Source organism: Rhipicephalus microplus, chromosome 1 (assembly GCF_043290135.1).
Source record: "Rhipicephalus microplus isolate Deutch F79 chromosome 1, USDA_Rmic, whole genome shotgun sequence".
NCBI lineage: Eukaryota > Metazoa > Arthropoda > Arachnida > Ixodida > Ixodidae > Rhipicephalus > Rhipicephalus microplus.
In genome coordinates, this window is record NC_134700.1 from 246,195,166 (window position 1) to 246,217,197 (window position 22,032).

At 49.5% G+C, this 22,032-nt stretch overlaps 1 protein-coding gene across 2 annotated transcripts in view; it reads right to left on the reverse strand.

Annotated features, from left to right (window-relative positions):
• The window catches only part of LOC119185401 (diacylglycerol kinase delta), a 184,901-nt gene that overhangs the window by 149,464 nt on the left and 13,405 nt on the right, over positions 1-22,032 (reverse strand). Inside the window, exon 1 of one of the 2 annotated variants that reach the window (XM_075892061.1) lies at positions 21,263-21,350. The exons of the other annotated variant lie outside the window; for it this stretch is intronic. Within the exon in view, the coding sequence (XP_075748176.1) occupies positions 21,263-21,265 (3 nt within the window). The 5' untranslated portion in view covers positions 21,266-21,350. Of the gene's footprint in view, positions 1-21,262; positions 21,351-22,032 lie in introns of those variants that run through there. 2 annotated transcript variants of the gene reach the window in all.

A 22,032-nucleotide genomic window follows, 5' to 3' on the forward strand; every position in this document is an offset into this window, starting at 1 on the left:
CGGCATGCGCCGCCGGTCGTTATAACGAGCAGAGCCTGGTTTCGGCACTCGCCTGCGCGATAATGGTTCTGCGATAAACGGACCTACGGAAAAGAGCGAGCTTTGTTTTTTAATATAACCGCGTCTGGCCAAAACGCATGCAGGGGCATCGAACGAGTCTTTCGAATGCATATAGTATCGCCAGCCGCCTCGTTTTGCCCAACCGCGCGAGGCAGCCACGTTTACAAACGAGGATAGCGCCCGAGCAACGCCCTAGCTGGCAACTTGTTTACATCAACAGTAGTCTTCAGTTTGGCCTTACGGATAAACGAGACGTGATATGCCAATATCCGGTGTGAAGATTCTCTTATCGGTGTGGGTAGAAGTTGTGAAGAACCAAGCTTTTTCAAGCTGACTTTCTGACGGACCGTACGGCAGCTGTCGGCATATTCAACATCCGCAGCAAAAGCTTCCAACTACCGAAAAAAAAGGCACGCCGCAGGGTTCGCCGTCATCTCGCCGTTACTTTTCAATGTGGCTATGAAGAATCTGCCAAAAATTCTCGACAAAATACCAGATTTACGGCACGCGATCTACGCTGATGACATCACGCTCTGGACCAGGGCTTCGAACACTGGGAGACAAGAGACCGGCCTACAAACCGCCGTAGATACCATCGAACGGTATCTCTGAAACTGCGGCCTCTGTTGTGCCCCAGAGAGATCCGAGCACCTCGTCCTCAAAGCGAGAACAAGAGGCAAACCCCCTCTATACGACGAGCCCGACCCTAGCGTAACACTGAAGGGGACATTAATTCTAAATATCGAGACCCTGCGAGTGCTTGAGTTCACATCTACAAGGATGGATCGGGAGCTGCCACCATACCGAGACTCCAACGGACACTATCACAACTCGCGCACCTCGTCAAGAGGTTCGCGGATCAACAAAACGGACTAAAAGAGCACGACACGCTACGTATAATGCAAGTTCTGTTCACCAGCCGCATTACGTACGGCACGCCATACCTTAATTTGAAAACAGCTGAAATTGAAAAACTTAATATCATGATAAGAAAGGCCACTGAAGTAACCCTGGGACTTTCCCCAATGGCCTCTACCACACGTCTCCTAAAAATGGACGTCCACAACACGTGGCAAGAGCTCATCGAAGAGCATAAGAACAGCCAGCTGGAGAGGCTCAAGCTGACGTCCACGGGGAGGTCGGTGCTCCGGTACCTCAACTACAGCGACACGTTCATCGCCGATGCAGACCGGAAAAAGCGCATCCCGCTGCACGTTAGAGAGTCGCTGTCCATCGCACCTATTCCACACAACATGCATCCTACTTTCAACAAAAGTAGACGCAAGGCTAGATGAAAGTTCAAGCAAGACCCGGACGCTCGCTACACTGACGCGGCCAAGTATCCGCATAGAAACGCGTACGCTGTCAGCGTCGTAGATTCTCAAGGCCGAGAATCAGCGTCGGGCATGGTCAACGCACTCAATTCAGACGCAGCAGAAGAATCGGCAATCGCTCTAGCAACCACAACATGTACAGACACCACGGTGATTTTCACCGACTCGCAAGCCGCCTGCAGGAATTTCGCTAAGGGCCGTATCTCAGCCAATTCCATCAATATTTTGAAACGGCGAAGCACTACACTCCAATACACTTGTATATTATGGGTGCCAGGACACGAGGGTCTGCAGGGAAATGAAGCGACCCACGCCGCTGCCCACGAGCACGTCAGCCGGGCTGCCCCCTGCTCACAGGACATTCGACCCGTCGTTGAAGAGACGGAAGTTGTTCAAAACACGTATACTCGTCGTTACTCCAGCATTACAGGCTGGAGCGACGAGTATACCCTCTACCGCACCCAAAATTGACAAAAGGGGAAAGCGTAATACTGAGACGCCTGCAAAGCAGCACATACGCACATGGGGCCTATAATGCACCGTCTCTACCCAGCGAGATATAGCTCTATGTGCCCGCTCTGCAGCGTACCGGACGCCCTGGTACACTTGCTTCTTGCATGCCAGTGCATTACCAGACGTAACCTGCAACAACATACGACTGACAACGAAGCAGGACGGACGAACGAAGACCGAACCGAAACATGGGAGGCGAAGCTCGCGCTCGAGGACCTGGAAGACCAACAACAACTCGTCGCCAGGGCCAAGAGGGCAGTAGAAGGAGCCAGAGGGTTCCTGGACTAAGGAGCCCTCCCACCTCAGGGTGACACCGGGCATTGCTCGGGACACTGTTTCAACCATAAACGTTTACTTTTCTATCTCTCTAGGAACGATCTTTCTCCGAGAGCTGAGTCGCGATGACGCAGGCAGACTGAAGGTTGTTCCTAACGCACAAATAATTGATTAAAAAGTAGCTCTGTCATTGGTTGCGCAGAAGAAACATTGGACTATGTTCAATACGCAGCACAGCCAGTGTGAGCTCTATGAAGCGTAAATCTCCATGAACTCGGGCCCGTCGTTACAGTGGCACTAAAGCTTACCAAGCTATCACGGAATAACCTTGCTATTGGTTTAAATTGCCCCACGAGACGGCAGTTTTATTAAACGTAAGAGGGCTCATCACGCAAAAAGTGCGCTTTCATTTCGCCGCCGCTGCAAGGTGCAGAGGGGGCGTGGTTTGATGTGCGGCCAAAACTGTACGTCACGGTGGGACAGATGAAACGGCGAAAGGGTTCGAATCGCAAAGAACAAGACTTTAAAACAATTATAACAGTTATTTCAACCTAAAAAAATTAGAATCGAAATATAGCGCAACCGTTTTACATTATATATATATATATATATATATATATATATATATATATATATATATATATATATATATATATATATATATATATATATATATATAATGAAGAAGGGTGTAAGGCAGGGGGCAGGGGGACACAATTTCCCCAATGCTATTTACCGCGTGCTTACAGGAGGTTTTCAGAAGCCTAGAATTGGAACAGTTAGGGATAAGAGTCAATGGAGAATACCTTAGTAACCTGCGCTTCGCCGATGACATTGCATTGCTGAGTAACTCGGGGGACGAATTGCAACTAATGATTACGGAGTTAGACAAGGAGAGCAGAAAGGTGGGTCTTAAAATTAATCTGCAGAAAACGAAAGTAATGTTCAACAACCTCGGCAAGGAGCAGCGCTTCGAGATAGGTAATAGTGCACTTGAAGTTGTAAAAGACTATGTCTACTTAGGGCAGGTAATAACCGCGGAGCCGAACCACGAGATTGAAGTAACTACAAGAATAAGAATGGGGTGGAGCACATTCGGCAAGCACTCTGAAATTATGACAGGTATATTGCCACTATCCCTCAAGAGGAAGGTATATAACAGCTGTATCTTGCCGGTACTTAGCTACGGAGCAGAAACCTGGAGACTTACAAAGAGGGTTCAGCTTAAATTGAGGACGACGCAGCGAGCAATGGAAAGAAAAATGGTAGGTGTAACCTTAAGAGACAAGAAGAGAGCAGAGTGGATTAGGGAACAAACGGGGGTTAAGGATATCATAGCTGAAATCAAGAAGAATAAATGGACATGGGCAGAGCATGTAGCGCGTAGACAGGATAACCGCTGGTCATTAAGGGTAACTGACTGGATTCCCAGAGAAGGGAAGCGGGTTAGGGGAAGACAGAAGGTTAGGTGGGCAGGTGAGATTAAGAAGTTTGCGGGTATAAATTGGCAACAGCAAGCACAGGACCGGGTTAACTGGCGGAACATGGAAGAGGCCTTTGTCCTGCAGTGGACGTAGTCAGGCTGATGATGATGATGTTGATATATATATATATATATATATATATATATATATATATATATATATATATATATATATATATATATATATATATATATAGCACCCTACAATCAGACTGGCGAACGCCAACTGACCGCTAACCGTCATCCATGCAGCCACCATCTAGTTAAATGGAGATATATTGTACACACGTTACTATTCTGCCATGGCGTCTCATCTGCGCACGCCACCGCGTCAACAGCCGTACGGAGTGCATATACATTCAACTCACCCTGCAGCGATAATATCAAAAGGCATTCTTCGCAAACCTGGAATACTGCGGCAAACGAGCTCGTCTCGCGCACTATATAGTCGAGATAGACTGCAGACTTAATGAATATATATACGTGCGAGTCCGCCGAGGAGAAGCCATACCGAAAACAAGGCGGTGTTTAGCTAATTAAGAAACGAAGTATTCAACGCGCTGCAACGAGTATGCAAGCGCCGTATCAGCTAACTTGCATTCGTGGAAGTGCAGAGATAGGCGTCTAAGAAAAGGGCGTCTTAACGACCCGCGAGTAGCACACGTCGCGTGGAGAGTTGGGCCCTCGAAAAACGTAACAAGTAAAACGAAGAACTCGCGAATCCACGCCAGGAGGAGGGAGGCATTTTCGCAGAAATCCTCCCTCCCTGCATAGGTTCGGCGACTCGCTATGTACGAACAAACGCGTGTTTTTCACGAACAGCGCACGGCGCTGCATGCGAGGGTCTCTCGCCCCATGCATGGCTTGTGTCGTCGTGGCGCGACGATGGCGGCCGTGGTAAATATGCATTAAGCCGAGGCGACGTCAGCGTGCGCCCGCACCAGGGTACAGTGTACTAGAAGAGGGGGCCGCTCAAGACGGCGATGCATGGATATGCACGCGTCGACATCCCGCTGGAAGCAAAGGCGAGAGAGACGCGTCGGTCTGAAACGCTATATGCATCACTCACCGCGGCACGCGAGATGCTTTCGAAGGTGTTCGTCGGGTGTAAACTAACTCAGCGCTGAAGAGGGAGACGGTCCGATCGGTTTCACCGGGTTGAACGGCCCAAAAGCGCTGTGTATGCTACGAGAGCCGAAGCATATTACAGCATTTCGCCTCCTCCATCGAAATGCTACATAAGCTATACCGTCAAGCGCTGACGATATTTAGATGCTGTCATTGATCGCGCGCCGCTTATATTCCTGGTCCAAACACGCCACTGCGCCACGCACCAATCTATAGCTGGTTTTGTACAGACGTTCTTCGTGGTTCGCGCAATCGCCCGCGCCCACGGAAAACAGATATAGTGGCAGTTCGGTTGATTTCCGAGAGTTACTTCTCAGTCGACGTTTCTGGCCGTACTCGCTCTCTTTCTCGTGTCAGTCATTTTCCTTCTTGCGCCGATACGTCTCGGTCAGTTATAGCACGTACTATAGTCATGTAAGTAAAGACGCATGCGCACACACTTAGGTCGCGGGTTCGAATCCCGGCTGCGGCGGCTGCATTTCCGATGGAGGCGGAAATGTTGTAGGCCCGTGTGCTCAGATTTGGGTGCACGTTAAAGAACCCCATGAGGTGGTCGAAATTTCCGGAGCCCTCCACTACGGCGTCTCTCATAATCATATGGTGGTTTTGGGACGTTAAACCCCACATATCAATCAATCAATGCGCACACACTTGCCAATTTTCCTTTTCGCTGTTGTGGAGATGCGTGCAACTATAGTGTTCCTTTGCAGCTGCTCCATTTATCGGTGCAACATTTTCGGCAGAGCTATGAAGCCAAGTAAGATTAAATAGATTAAATCACAGGGTGGAATATTCTAGTGTAAAGCATTGGAGCAAACTGCTTTCAGCATGGGCGACGTATACATATATGACACGCATCCGCAAAACACACCATGCAAGTCGCTGCTCGCACGAAGTATAAACAGCGTTGTAGCACCAGCGTATAAAGCATTTTTTTTTCCTCTATGCACAACGACGCGTCCAACGTGCGCCTATCGCAACTCTGAATGCGCGCGTCGGCCCAAAACTTGACCCGATTGAGGTGGCGGAACTCACCGATGCCCGAGTTTGCATCACGACATCCGAGCTCGCTTATATGCACCGCCTATATGTTATCGGCTCGTCTATATGCACGAGATGCTTGTCGTCGCGAACAAACATGCGGACAGACCAGCCGGCTCGTCCACCTCAGTGGATCAGTGGCTCGGCTGCTGATCCAACGTTTGTTCGATTCCGGCTGTTCCATTTCGACGGAGGCGAACTGGTAGAGAGGCCCGTGCAGTGTGAGATGACAGTGAACGTGAAAGAACATCGCATGCTCAAAAGTTTCCGGAGCCTTCCACAATTATACGGCATCTCTCATAATCATATCGCGGTTTTGAAACGTCGAAATTCCAGATATTATTTTTAAACCAGTCGGCTCGTGTGCTCACTTCTAACTTCTTCCGCTGTCTTATCGAGCGATCGTTATCATCAAACCAACTTTGAGCGAGAAGTTACTGGTCGGTTGCATTTCACGTTGAATCTGTTGCAATGTGTATACTTAGAAACAACGAAAGAAAATGATATCGTGCATCTACAGCTCTGTCCCTTGTGCGGGCATGCATTTCTCCCAGTTGGTTTACGTATACGAAATGAAATGAAAAAAAAAATATATACAGCGTCATTAATCAATACAAACATTGCGAAGCAGTCCAACTACGCTCATCGAGCAGCCACGAACGATGAAAAGAAAAGCTGCTCTATTAGCGAGCCCAAGGCGAAATTACAGGAATGCCCTCTCGCAGCATCGGCTGCAGCGGCGGATCGGACCGACAGTATACTTGCAGTTACACGAAACCCAGACTAACGACTGACTTGGAACACCAAAGGATGAAACACGCTCGCTACGCGTAACCTCCAGCCAAGGAGAAAGTGGTCGCGACCACGAGAGATCAGCGGTTATACGTACACGGTTGTCGATGTGCTCAGCAACTGTTCCCAAAGTTGCAACGTGCTGTAAAACGCTGCTACAGCGTGGAGGAGACGCTTTACTCGGTGAGCGAGAGAAATAGAAAAGGGCTGGTGCCCGAGGCAAAGATATTCGGAATGAGAAGTACTGTTTTTGAAACATCGCGTTGATCAGCCGTAAATATTCCTATAAAAATCGAATTTTTTAACTTCGTGCCACCTGACCGGCGCGTCACTTTGACGCCGAGAATTTCGCCGCATCTTGAACGTATGCGCACAATATAGGTAAATCAAATCTCTGCAGTAGTGTTCCCCGACAAAACTATAAATGTGCTTCGGAAATTCCGTCGCACAAATACAAGACACCTTGTATTCATTGATTGATTTGTGGGGTTTAACGTCCCAAAACCACCATATGAATATGAGAGACGCCATAGTGGAGGGCTCCGGAAATTTCGACCACCTGGTGTTCTTTAACGTGCGCCCAAATCTGAGCACACGGGCCTACAACATTTCCGCATCCATCGGAAATGCAGCCGACGCAGCCGGGAATCGAACCCGCGACCTGCGGGTCAGCAGCCGAGTATTTTAGCCACTAGACCACCGCGGCGGGGCCACCTTGTATTCATTGCGCACGAGTCACGGCCGGTATACCAACTGATATACGGTCAGTCCAGGAGGCCCACGACGCGGCATTGAGGCTTGGCCTTCTCGTCCCGAGGTAAGAGCGGCCCGCGGTCCTCCTCCAATGTAAACACGGGGATGACTTCTTCGGGACTTATATTCAATAAAGTTTAGAACTTGCCTCTCTGCCCCTCTTTCGAGCTGTAATTTGCGAACCTCGTTCTGAGAATTCGAACCAAGGAACGACATACAAGCGTCGTTATTTTCGCTCTTTTTCCTCCCACATGGTCCCGTGAGCACCCATTTGGCGCACAATATACGTGTGGTATCGAGCGTAATTCAGTAATTCGCTGGGGGTTTTCCGGTGCAACTATAAGCATATAAGCGCAGCAGAGGCGCCTATAAGCGGCTTCGATTGCAGCTCGCGTGCACGCCAGTGTTGCAGCGGAGGCGTGCAAGAGTTCGAGCTCGTGCAAGCCGAGGGGTTATCAAAGGGCTCCTCCCCTGGCACGCAGATACGCAATACCACGGCTGAGCTCTAGGCGCCGATCACTGAAATTTGCTATACACCTTAAATCGCAATAAGAAAAGTCAGGGACGCGCGGGACGCGCGTCACAGTCGCAGCAAAAGCTGGATGAGCAGCCATTTACGCAGCGTTTTCTTTTTTTTTCAACACACTTTGAGTAACTGCTACAAGCACACGTGCAAGGTACCCACTACGCAAAAAATCATAATTTTTGTGTATGGAAGCATTGCAGTCTTTCGTCGTTCTTCGGATAAGCGTGGTACCGCTACTCAATTGCAAGGAATTTCGTGCAATTTTTTTCAATGCAGTGGCTGACGACGATGAAAAATTATGCCTATATATTGCTATTGCAGTGGGTTGGACCATTCGACGACCCACAAAATACGCAATTCACCTTATGTGACACATGGTTGTGCCTTTGTTGTTATAAGACGCTTCGTTACACACATTTATACGATTCCTTGCCGGACATGCAGCCTGGCTATAGGGTAAGTTTGCAACGGGGATCCAAGCACCGACGTAGCTATGTGGCAGAATACTCGGCTGGCACGCAGGGGACTCGGGTTGAAAGTGGCTGGAGCCCCCTTAAAATATCACTTGCCCCCCACCCCCCCACCCCTCCATGTGTTCCTAAATATCAAACATAGCTAAAACAGAAGGCACTCGCCTTCGTGCCCCACACAAAGGACTTGTGTGTGCCACCCTGTTAAAAAAAAATCCTGGCGCCGCAATTATCCTCGCTGTCCTCTGGCCACAGTGACTGCAATATTCATTGTTTGAAGAGCTCAGGTTCCAACTGAATCTGACAGATATGCCACAGCCACAGACGATCCGGTTTTCCCGTGCAGTTCTCATCAATGCCTCAGAATAGTTCAGGGGTCACGCAGTCGCCACCGCGGGGAAATTGCCACGCGAAAGCGCACGAGCTTGCGGGCGCTGACCGGCCATTGTTTTTCGAACCCCCCCCCCCCCCTACCCACACACACATTTCTATCCTCAGAAGAGCTGCAGTGGTTCAATAGGAGCGGGCAGGTGTTCCCGGCATACACAGTATAGCGCCTCGGGCGACCTTCCCCGGCGAGCTCCCTTGTGCCTGCAATCAAACTGCCCGAACATGCGGTGGCTTCCTCGCGGCAACCGCTGTCGATACGAGACACGCGTGGAAGCACGTTTGTTTAGCGGGAGACTGAGACTGAAGTGAAACAACGAATGAACTATAGGCTTTAAAAAATTTTTGAATGTAACGCAATTGCTTTCGTTCTCGGTGAATTTCTGCCATTTCGAGCGTGTCCGTCCATCATGCAAATCATGCCGTACAAGAAAGGCAAGTCATGATTTGCATGTTAGGATCTGTCATTATAATGTTCACCATAACACTCGTGTCGCACCGTACTGATTGAAACGGCCACGAGAGCACATGTACAGTCACGCTGAATATGAATTGCAACACGCTGTTTGCACTCAAAATGGCGCCAACACTGCAAATCGACACCTACTACGACACCTACCCCCTCCATAAGCGCGGCTTCCAAGGAGCCAGCTTTCGGGAATCGAAGGTGGTAATGGTTAGAAGAAGAATAAGGCGCCTAATTTCGGCAGCCCCTGGGTGACAGACATCACCATCCGCTTCGCGAATCTATTAGAAAGGGAAAGCCGTCGTCCGTTCACCGTCGTTTTAACGACCAACGCGGCGGCCTCCGGCCAGCGGGGTGCCAGGAAGCGGCGTGGAAGCGTCCAGTACGTTGGCACCGATACGTCTCGGATGGAATGACGATAGTTATAGCGCGAGAACGAAACGACGACACAGAGACAAGAAGGACACGAAAGACACGAGCGATAGTGTCTTTCGTGTCCTTTTCGTCTGTGTGTCGTCGTTTTGTTCTCACGCTATAACTATCGTCATGCCATACCAACTAGCCCAAGCTGCCACACTTCTCTGATGGAGCCCGCGAAGCGCCTGCCACGCAAGATGGTACAGCACCTCATGATAATGGCTCGGGCCCACTATAGCTAACCAGCCGTACTTAGTAATTTGATTATGGGAGCTGAACGATGCCACCATCGGATGTTCAGTGGACTTTTCGGAAGGTCGGTGTTGGCCGTTCCCTTTGTCTCTCTCTCTCTTTGACAAGTGGCTCAAAGGCTGCAGGTGGAAAGAAAGGTGGATAGAGGAGAGAACACGGGCAAACAAACTTACAGTCAGCCCAATAAGCGGACACTGGGTGTCCTTGATTTGCCATGAGGACAACGGGGAGGAGCAACCAAGGTTAACGTTAACACCTCGCTCCTCACAAGGCTTCTGGTCGTAGGTGCTATGCACTATCGGCTCTGCCGAGCTAAGAGGCGACAGTTCCAAATGTGAAGAGTTGCCTTGTGCATTTGTATACATCTTGTATATAAAGCAGAGTTGTTGCTATAGCGAGGGACTGGTCTCCATACCTGCGAAGCGGAGATGCAAAGCAAGGCAGCTACGACTAACCTTATACACTCTCTTCTATAGGGACGGCGGCTACGCGGCCGAAAGAGCTATGCTCGGAAGAAAGAGAGGTTTTCGAGTTTGCTGGTATATTTTCATTTCAAATATTCGGCTAGACACAGACAGAAAAGTGTTAAAATGTCTGCGGGCTGCTCGCCAAGGCTTTTCTTCCCCGTCCCTGCAAGTATACATGCTACTTCTGTGGGCTAAACCGGAAGTCGACCAGGGCATGCATCTGTACGCACTAAAACCGTGCTCCGTTGTTTCGATGACGCTCCCCCGCTTCCACGACGATCACGTGACCCGGGCGCGGCTTTCCAGACGCGAGCTTCCGGGGTCGAGCGTTAAAACACAGCGGCGCTCAGTCCGAATGAAAAAAAAAAAACGCGATGACAGACAAACAGCTCTCGCTTCCCGTAACGATCTGAGAGATGTGAAGCCGCTGTCTGTTCACCATCAGTTCAACGACCGACGCGGTGGTGGTCCCCAACCCACGGAGTGCGAGGGGGCCGATAGAGTTTCCTGTAAATTACTTAAGGAGAGACTGGCGCTACGATCGTTCACACAATGGAAATTATGGGTAGCACACAAATTTGCCGATAATCTTCGTGCTTGCGAGCTTCGAAAGCACACGTGGCTCGGTTTATTCCCGTGTTTCGGTTTTGTTTCGAAAAAAATGAACGGACCGTTGTGAACCGTTCCTGACTTGATTTGAATGCGTGAGCCCCGAAGGTTAAGGTGCTGAAGTGCGATCGCTTAGCCTTTGGCCGTCGTCGTCTCGTCACAAAGCGGTTCCGGGACAGGCGAAGCCAAACGGAGCCGGCCGAACAAAGAGTAAAGGCAAAACTTGTGTACACTATACCATCATCCCCATGCTCGCTGAAGCGCCGTGCGTTGCAGAGACACACTGCAGCGCCTGAGCTCCCTCTAGTCGGTATAGTAAGCAAACTCAACGTGCGAGAAAACGGCGTCAAGGCATCCATGCATGGCTACAACACCGATATATCTCGGACGGTGTCCGCGAACCTGCGCTGCCGCGCAGCACCACCTATACGACTTCGTGCTCTCGTGGTTGTTTCGTTAAGTGAACATATAACAAATGCGATAAGCCGCGACACGAGCGAATGATGCACATACGCTGAGAGGCGGCCCGTGGCCAACTGGGGTTTTACAGTCGCACGCTTTTAAAAGCATTAACACGTTTCTTACAAGAGAGCGGAATCGATGACGAGTACTAAGAAATAGCGAACTTTCATTTGCATAACACCTGTACTTATTATGTGCAGTATCACGTGACACCCATCATATGTGTGTACTGAAGTGAATGACGTGTCGACTATTATGTACACACGAGCGAATGCATATTCATAAGGACCTGGCGTGTTCTTTGCTGTTTTGTGCTGGTTGGACCGAATGTTAACGAGCGACGTTATCAGAGACTTAATTCTTTGACTTTCGAACATTTACAATTTTGTTGTGATATGTGCGTATAAGTGTATCTGCGCATATCTGCGCCTGAAAGTTCTATTTTGCATGCACTGCTTTGTACGTTTTCAAGATACAGGTTCAAGTTTCCCTCAAGGGCTAAGGAGTAGCCGCAACCATATTTGTGCGCCAACATCTCCTTATATGTCATATATAAAAAAAGAAGAGAGGTCGTAACGTGCGAATCACAATCGTGCATGTCATGTGTACGTCATATTTTCGTAACACAAACTCGTTGCGCTCTTCACTTTAGGTTTTCTTGTAGCGCAACTGAAAAAAAAAACAGCACAGATGCAGAATAATTAGCGACGTATATACAGTGCGCATAGATGACTCGCCGTGTTAATCTCGTAGAGCTACAAAAGCCTCCAGAGATTAGAATTATGCTATGAGCATAACCAGATGACAAAACACCCTTCAAGCACAACGAATGTTTACACCATATAGGCCACTAACCATTAGGCTGTCTGATTTACCGTTGAACTCATCGTATGTGGTTGAGCAGGTAAGGCGCCATGAGAGCACGGGGTTAGCAAGCCGGCGTATTTCTATGAGAACGCAATAAAAAATACTCGTTGTGCGACCATTAAAGAACCCCAGGGGGTCACAATTAATCCGGAGTGCCTCATCCCTTACCTCACCGTCACATCATAAAACACCGGCGATTATTCTCGTCAGGAAGGTGCGAAGTGAGGACATCACCGTGGCCGCTCGGGTGGCCGGCCCACCGCAGTGTGAATGCCAGCGCCTATTTTTACTGACATGCTTTGGCCACAAATAACACAAACACAGAGTAAAGAAACACTCAACGACAAGTACAAGCGGCACTTCGAACCAAAGTAGACCGAACGCAAACCCAAAGTTAAGAACATACAGACATGCGCAGTCTTCACACAGCCTTACGGTATCCAGCTATCGAGCAATCTCTTCTCGTTGAGTGTTTCTTTACTTTGTGTTTGTGTTATTTGCGGCCAAAGCGTGTCAGTAAGCAAGTATACCAACTAGGCCAACAATCAGTATTGCTATTTATTTTGACGTTCGTGCAACGTATCTTTGCGCCCGTCTTCCGAACGACGCAATTGTATGCGCTCGAGCTCGACAGACACGGTGGCTTTTTCCGAAAACCCGCGCGAGAGGAAGCGATCGACACACTTTTCAATGAGCGAGAATCCGATGGCTGTGCGTGCCCGGAAGCGGCGCTGTAGAAAAAAAGAAAGAAAGAAGAAAAGACCAGCAGCGGCACGTTCAAAAACACCGAGGAGAGAGAGACGGTTTTGGCCCGGGGCTCGGCCAACGACACCGGCTGCGACGACGTTCTTCCGGAACTCCTGGCAGCGCGCCAAAGAGCGCAGTGCTCTTGCAATGGGCGCGCACAAAACTTGCCCCGCGGGAGCTCCCCGCGAACGGTGCATGCTTTGAGGCACTTCGACTGTGCCCGCCGCGTTGAATGGAAGGCGCTCGAAGCGACAACCAGAACGCTCGCTATAGAGAAATACGTGTGATCGTTGTTCCGCCACACGTCCATACTCTCTTGGGTAAACGAGGCTGCACGTAGAAGAGACGCCGGGTGCACGTTTGCACCAGCTGTGTAGTCGACGTGCTCTCTCCTCAGCCACGTTCTCGAAATATGCATTCCCCTTTCTCCTTTTAGACGTGGACAGCGCTACATAGCTAACCGATTACGTGGGACCACATCCTACATTTATTCCCGCGATAACAGAGCGAAAATAACGAACGGGGTCCTGAACCATTTATCCAAGCAACCGTCGCATGACCTCGTGTTTCGGTGTTCCCTGCCCCACGAATAGATCGTATAGCCAACAAATGTTTTAACCCGTTCAGAACGCGAGTGTCTTACGAGCGCTCTGGAAGCTACACAGTAAAGAACATCAGACGTCTTAGTTCTCTGCCAAACTTTTTTTTTTTTGTCGAGTGGCTTGTTTCCACAGAGTTTCAATTGTATGAAACTCCATGCTTGTTTTTATGTGAGGCACAACCAAACGATTCCAACAGGCAATGAGGTCAGCGAAGGGACGTACACATTACTTGTTATACTTAACTATAGTGCAGTAATCAAGGCCCAAGTTCAAACGAAAGGACGAAAAATCACCTGTAAAGCACCGGAAAGGCCACTTTTCACGTCCACAATGATTTATTTCCATTTACGTCGCACTTACTTCACCGCAGTTGAATGTTTTGCTCGGCTTGGCTTTCCGTTAATTCTCTTTGGCCCCGTCCGATTCTGGCGTATTCCGGTGTGCGCCGGAGTTGCGTAATATTAGCACACTTTTTTTAAAGCATTTCTTCGCCGAGGCTTTCATATCCAGGGATCGTCGCGGATCGTAGATCGCCGTGGTATTCACCCAGATAAAGTGGGCGAATCCCACGACTGACATGTGCCACTCCTTCGACCACTGCCACTACACTCGCTGCTTCCACAACGCACCACGACGGCCACCACTGATCGCGCCACTCTTCCGTGCACTTCATTCACCCGTGCACTTCATCCAAACTTCAACCCATTGACACGCACTACACAACTTTCTAGTATGAACAACTTCCATCAAGTCGATAATTTAAAAAAGTTAACGAGTTTTTGTTCATTGGTGTTCTCAATTTCATTTCAGTAGCGGAAAAGTATTTTCGCCTTCACGTAGAGTATACGTGCAGCGAAAACAGGGCCTTTTTCACGGGCAGTCTCAAGCACTGGCGCAGCTCTGCGGTAAAGACTGGTTTCGATTACGGCTCGCAAACGTTGAGTTCCGTTCTTTGCTTTCATCGGGACATGAAACTTTATCGACAACGCTGCCGACGCCAGCAGCACACTTTCTGCGACACGGACATGATTCGCGCTGTCGCGTTAGGGTTTTGAAAGTCTGTCACCACCATTCGTGTATATATATATAGTGTTGATAAGAACTGTCGATTTCACAGCCACGTTTTGTATGAGAGTATACGCGCGCCACATTCGGTTCATCACTAGACGCCTGGAGCCAGGCTATCGTATCTGCGGGAATTCCTTCAAATAGCGCAATCTCTCTCACGTTACTGGGGGAAAGGGTCTCACAGCGTGCCCGACACGTATCTCACGCTATGCATCGTGTTCGTCACATACAAGTGCACAGACAGACAGGCGGATGGACGGGCCGATAAATAAATGGTCAGTGCCCTCGATTCGCTAAGGAATGCTTCGTATTTAAAACAATAAATAATAATAATGTCACCTTTACTTTCCATGGCTTAATTATCGCTTGAATTCACCGAGTTGTGTCGAACAATACATTAAATAGCAATAGGCGTTTCATTTCTATTGTGGCTGAGGACACGTTCTTCTCTATTTGTCAGCAGAGAATCGAACGCTGCTGACATTTGTAACTCCGCGAATGTTTAGGGCCTTCAGCCCACGAGCTCCCGGGAATATTGGGCTTCTTCGACTTTGTGTTCAATTTTAGCGATGAGCACTTGAGGTACGATCCTGGAGCGGGGAAACCTTCATTGCCTTTTCAGTCTGCGCCCCCATAACGGGTGAATATAATGGTGGCATGTTTCAGAAATGTGTCAAAGCCGTACTTCCAGGTGGAGTGCAACTTCAGTCATAACGCTTACCCAACAAAACGGGCGAAGCATTACCCGGGCCAAACCGGCCGATAGCAATGAAAAATTAACGAAGCATAATGACACAAAATGCCAAGCAGGCCATCTTGCTTACGTTGTCAACATTGCGCATGTAAGCCACTCTTGGAAAAAGGCGGGAATAGTAAGCAATTAGGCTCAAGCGCACACTTGAGGTAATACAGGCGGGTACGATTTGTAGGTTATGAGTGATCAGTGTGTTAGTCGACCCTGTCATCTAACAAAGAAGCACATTTCTTATGATTTATGTTTCGATACTGATGGAAAAGTGTCCATCTATCCGACATCATTGATATGTGGGGTTTAACGCCCCAGAGAGAATAAAATGAGGGAAAGGCAGGGAGGTTAACCAGATAATGGAGCATCCGGTTTGCTACCCTGCACTAGGGGAAGGGGGAATGGGGAAGAAAGATTGGAAAGAAAGTGGAGAGGGAAATAGACGCGCGCGAAAAAAAAAGGGGGGGGAGCTGGGGTGCTACAGTCTATACAATAGGCCGCTGCCACGCAAAAAGTTCAGTAGGGCCTTCACTGATTTTCTGTGAGCACACAAATCATGTCTTCTTTCCAGCACTGATTGTTCAGACAAAGGTCTGTCGTCAAGGCGAGCTAACGTAGCAGCTAGTTGCCGTCTTTGAACGCTGTAATGAGGGCAGTGACAGAGAACGTGCTCTATAGTTTCATCGCTGCCGCAATGACCGCAAGCAGCACTGTCTTCCATGCCGATTCGGTAGGCGAAAGCTTTGGTGAAGGCGACACCAAGCCATAGTCGGCAAAGCACCGTTGTCTCGAGTCGGGAGAGTCCAGACGGAGGCCGGAGTCGACGAGACGCGTCCAGTCTACGCAGTCGCGTGTGCCGTAAGCACTCGGTGTTCCACAGGGATTTTAATTCTGCATTAGCGATTTTTCGGATGGTCATTGCAGCATCAGTCCTTGAAAATGGTATAGATTTTTCTTCACCATTTTCGTGTGCTGATCGGGCAGCTGCATCGGCATGTTCGTTGCCCAATATGCCGCAGTGACTTGGAATCCACTGAAACGTGATTCTGTGTCCTTCATCGAAGAGGTGGTGAAGCAGCTCTCTAATTTCCAGCACTAGTTGTTCATGAGGTCCCCGGCGTAAGGCGAATGTCAAACACTGTAGTGCTGCCTTAGAGTCCGTGAACACGCTCCATTTCTTGGCTTCTTGGTGTTTAATGACTTCAATTGCGCTACGTAGAGCAGCAAGTTCCGCAGCTGTCGATGATGTCTGGTGGGATAAACGAAACTTCACCGTTGTCGCTGTTGCAGGAAAGATCACCGACCCTGCAGACCCATCCACTTTAGTTGAAGCGTCAGTATACAGATGAGTATGGTCACTGTATTTCTCATATAACAAGAGAAGGGAAAGCTGCTTTAGCGCTGGAGACGAGAGCCGGGCTTTTGACCCTATGCCTGGAACCGTGAGTTCAACATGTGCACAGGTCATACTCCATGGGGGAGTTGAAATCCTCGATGGAGTTGTATATCCCGCAGGAATGTGTGTGCGATATGACAAGACTGTCTGGCAGAATGAGGCACGTGGTCGGGCTTCTGGCAGTGAAGCTAGATGATGGGCAGGGGCACGAGTAAGATGCCTTACGTGTGCTCTGAGCACTTCCATCATGATATGCGTCTTCAGCGGGTAGTCATTAGCGATCTCGATTGTCTCAGCTGATGATGAACATCGCGGTAGCCCCAGACAAACTCGCAGAGCCATGGCCTGGATACTTTCGAGAGTCCGAATGTTGGTTCTACAGGTGTTGGTCAACACAGGCAAACTGTAGCGCAAATAGCCAAGAAAAAGCGTCTTGTACAATTGCATCATTGCATGTACTGAAGTCCCCCAGGTTTTTCCTCCGAGATACTTGAATAAGTTAGCAATTTCTGTTAGCCTCTTCTTCAAGTGGGCCACATGTGGGCCCCAGCAGAGGTCTCTATCAATGAATACGCCTAGAAATCTGTGCGTCTTGACATACGGTATGACTTGGCCATCGATTGATATAGCGTATGGTCTCATTGGCTTTCGACTAAAAGCAATCAATGCACATTTCGCTGGCGAGATTTTCAGACCTTGGTCCTTGAGGTACAATGATACCAACGTCACAGCTTTCTGAAGTCTTGCGCGTACCTGAGGCCTTGTCACGCCAGATGTCCAGACGCAGATGTCGTCAGCGTACACGGATAGCTTGACCACACTTGGTAATCGTTCTATAAGTCCAATGAGAACGAGGTTGAAGAGGGTTGGACTCAAGACGCCACCTTGCGGGACTCCACGATGCGTTGGGTGTTGGGAAGTTGGACCATCTGCAGTGTTCACAAACAAGGTCCGCCCTTGTAAATAGCTGCGTGTCCAACAATACAGTTGTCCGCCTAGGCCCACTGACTCAATGGCTTCGAGGATGGCGTCATGTAGAACGTTGTCGTATGCTCCTTTTACGTCAAGGAACATGGCTGCAGATAGTCGTTTACCTGCCTTTTGTTGCTGGACATATGTGACGAGATCTATAACATTGTCGATCGAACATCGGTGACGGCGAAAACCAGCCATGGCGTTCGGATATATCTCATAGTATTCCAGGTACCATTCAAGCCTGGCCAAGATCATTCTCTCCATTACCTTTCCTACGCAACTTGAGAGTGCGATCGGTCGGTAAGAGGCAATGTCCAGGGGAGATTTGCCAGGCTTAAGGATCGGTACCAAGCGGCTAATCTTCCAATCTTGCGGAACGACGCCAGCTTGCCAGGAATCGTTGAAGATGTTAAGGAGTGTTTCTCGTGCCCGTTTACCAAGGTTGAACAGCATCTTGTATGAGATGTCATCAGGGCCAGTTGACGACGACTTATTACATAAGACGAGCGCCGCATCGAGCTCCTGTGATGTAAACGGTAGATCCATGCGTGGGTCCCGTGAGTGAGGGATTTGATTCACTGTATGGAGGCTTGTGTACGCTGTCTGGCCCACGGTCATAGCGCAGAAATCTTCTGCTACCTCAATTTCATGCCGGCGATGAAAAAGTGCAAGGGCTTTGAAGGGAAAACGCTGCTCTGGAACAGAACGTAGGCCTCGCACAATTCTCCATATCTGAGACAGCGGTTTATGAGGATCTAGCGACGCACAAAATTTCCTCCATCGTTGGGTGTCTAATTTGTCAAGGCGCCGTTGTATCTTCTTTTGGATGCGCCGGGCTGTCCGTAGATCGTCTGTGGAATTGGTGCGTCGGTATCGTCTTTCGGCACGACGGCGTATTGCACGAAGTCGCTCCAGCTCGAGGTCATATTCAGAGTACTTCGAAGAGCGTATTATTGTGCGCGTAGTCGCATGTGCAGTTTCCTTAATAGCTTGCTGAAGACCATTGGACAGGCCTTCTTCACAAGCATCCTCAAGTTGAGTCTTGAACACACTCCAATCTATTCTTTGTGTTGTGGTAGAGGAGTACGTGTTCGAAATACCTTTGATCTTCAGGTAAGTGGGGATGTGGTCGCTTCCGTGTGTTTCAATGTCCAAAAACCACTTTACCCGTGTAGCAAATCGGCGTGAAACAAAGGACAAATCAAGGCAGCTGCTATATGTAGTGCCTCGTAAAAACGTAGGACTGGCATCATTCAGAAGGACGAGACCATGGCTGGATACCAATGATGCTAGACGTCGTCCCGTTGAATTAAGCCTTGAGCTTCCCCAGATGGGATGATGCGCATTGAAATCCCCGGTGATAACCCACGGACCCGGATGTGCCCTTAATATGCCGTCTAGTTTGTTGGCGTCGAAATGACCTGATGGGGATATATACACGCCTAGAAGTGCGAATGTCACTTTTCCTTTTTTAACAGACAAGCACACATACTGATTGCTGTCGTGAGGTTGCACTGGCTGGACGACGTAAGTAAGCTCCCGGCGAATAAATACAACAACTTTGCTACTTTCGATGTCACTTGAAGAGAAAAATGACTCGTAGCCGGATAATCTGATTGGGTGCGATAATTTCGGTTCACATATAATCATGATGGGAAATCGGTGCAGATGAACAAACTGGCGAAAATCAGATATGCGAGATCTCAGACCTCTTGCGTTCCACTGAAAGATGGACGCTTCTCTGACCTCCTGACGGAACGACTTGTTATTGTCGGCCATGGCTTTACTGGAGGCTTGCAAGGACCGGACTCAACGCGTCCAGCACCTGTAGGCCACTCCTAGCAGTTGGCGTGTCGATGCTTGTCAGAAGACTTCTGATGACACTCACAATGGATCGCAGCATAGGAATAATTTGACGATCTGCGTTTGGAGCCTCGTCATCAGCATCATTGGCTTTCACTGGGAGCAGAGAGCGGGAGGGCTGCTCGGAAGGCCGTGCGTTCGCAAGCACCGGCCAGTCTTCAGGGGAGAGAGGCTTCGCCGGTGGAGGTTTTCTTGTACTCTCTGGCTTTCTACTAGATGTTGATGGTGGTGTAGACCGTAGTCGTGCATGAATATCACCATGACTGGAGCGCTTCCGTCGGTGGCGACGTCGACGCCGGATTTTCTGTGAAGCTTCTCTATGGGTTGAGTTATCCCTGACCATTTCTTTCAGGATACCCATTTCTTTCTTGAGTCTTGGGCATTCCTTAGACGTGGCCTCATGCGTACCTCGACAATTGCCGCACCTATAAGTTGTTGCACAACAGGTGTCTACCGTGTGCGCCTCCGCGCACCGGGGGCATACGGTGGAGTTTGTACAGACGCCCTTGACATGACCGATCTTGAAGCACTTGTGGCACTGAAGCGGCTTTGGGACAAAATGCCGTACCACATGCCGGAAATGTCCTACCTTGACGTGCGTAGGGATTGAGTCGCCCTCAAAGACTAGCTTAACGCAGCGGCTGTTCCCGAGGCGGCTTATATGCTTAATGACCACTCCTTCGTACGCTGGTTTTATCAGAATGGGTAGATCCGTGTTTGGGATTGCCAAGTCAATGTCGTAAATGACACCTGCAGTGCAGGTTCCAGTCATCGGTACGACCGCTCGTACTTTGACATCTCCAAACTCTGTCATCATTCGAAGCTTCTGCAGCGTATCTGCATGTGTTGTGTCAACGGCTAAAACGTTCTTACGTGTGTTCAGCCGGACCTCTTTGATTTCATTCTGCGCTATTCCCTCAAGAACATTAGAAATGGCTTGCCTGTTCAATTTTCGAAGGCTGGCGGAAGGATCCACGGGCATGAAGAGAATGGTATGCGGCCAGCGTTCATTCCTTGCCTTCACGGTTGACGTGCTTGCTGGTGATGACGTCTTGATTAGCCTCCTTTTGGCCTTGCGCCCCAAAACCACCATAAGATTATGAGGGAAGCCGTAGTGGATGGCTCCGGAGATTTCGACCACCTGGGGTTCTTTGACGTGCACCCAAATCTGAGCACACGGGCCTACAACATTTCCGCCTCCATCGGAAATGCAGCCGCCGCAGCCGGGATTCGAACCCGCGACCTGCGGGTCAGCAGCCGAGTACCTTAGCCACTAGACCACCGCGGCGGGGCTATCCGACATCATCCATGCACTTGTTGGCCCTCTGTATATATGTGCGTAAAAAACAACTAGCTGCTCCGTGAAATTGTTACAGGCCAGCCATTTCTGGTAGTTTACGTGCACTATTTGGTTTCGCAGCGCGCTACGCGCACATCCCGCAGGCGGGAGAAGCCCACCTTTCCTCTAAAGACACATCGAAACGAGTGGGAGTCTAAAACAAACCGGCGAATAAAGCGGTGCCCCAAATATAGCCCCACTCGAGCACGGGAAGACGTACTCACCATGAAAGCCCGCGTATACACAAAGCGGCCGCTCGACACACGCCAGCCGGAGCTCGATGAAAGAGCGTTCCAAAACACGGTTTGTAGCTTCCGCTGTACTGCACGGTACTCCGCCTGCCTCCTCCTTTCCGCTTCCTGGCCTGTCTTCCGCTTTCTCGAGATACCACGCGGCACGCGACCGGTGGCCGAGTTTGCGCACCTCGGTCGGAGCATTAGAATGGAAAATGTATCCGCCGGTATGAGCGCGTCTGTTGCGCGCAGAGAGCGCCATCTTCTCGCTTTTCCTTCCTTCTTTGGATACGCACGCAAGACAAGAAATAAAGACAAGAAAGAGCCCATTGAAATATCACGCTTCGCGCACGTTGGAGGGACACTGCCCTCTCAGCTAAATCAGCCTTGAACAACACAAACAACAGCCTTGCCGCGCGAGAACGTTCGCTTCAAACTTTCTTCTTAAAAGGGTATTTTGACTGCGGAACAAGCAACATTCTGCAGATGCTTGAACGCTCTGTGCGCAAGCTTCAATGAAACCCCGTTTAGACTGCGCTTCAATAACCACAAGTCACATTCCACAAGCCTACCCGATCTACCTTTGCCTGTAGGCACGTTTTCCTGGTCACTCATTTCGATAAACTCACAGCTGCAATACCGGAATCAGGTTTCACTTGACACCGTGATAGGGAAATTCGCGAGTCATCCCTCGTACACAAGTTTAACGCTGCCTTATCTGGTGTAAATAAAAATCCAGGCAAGCCCACGGTAATTTTGGC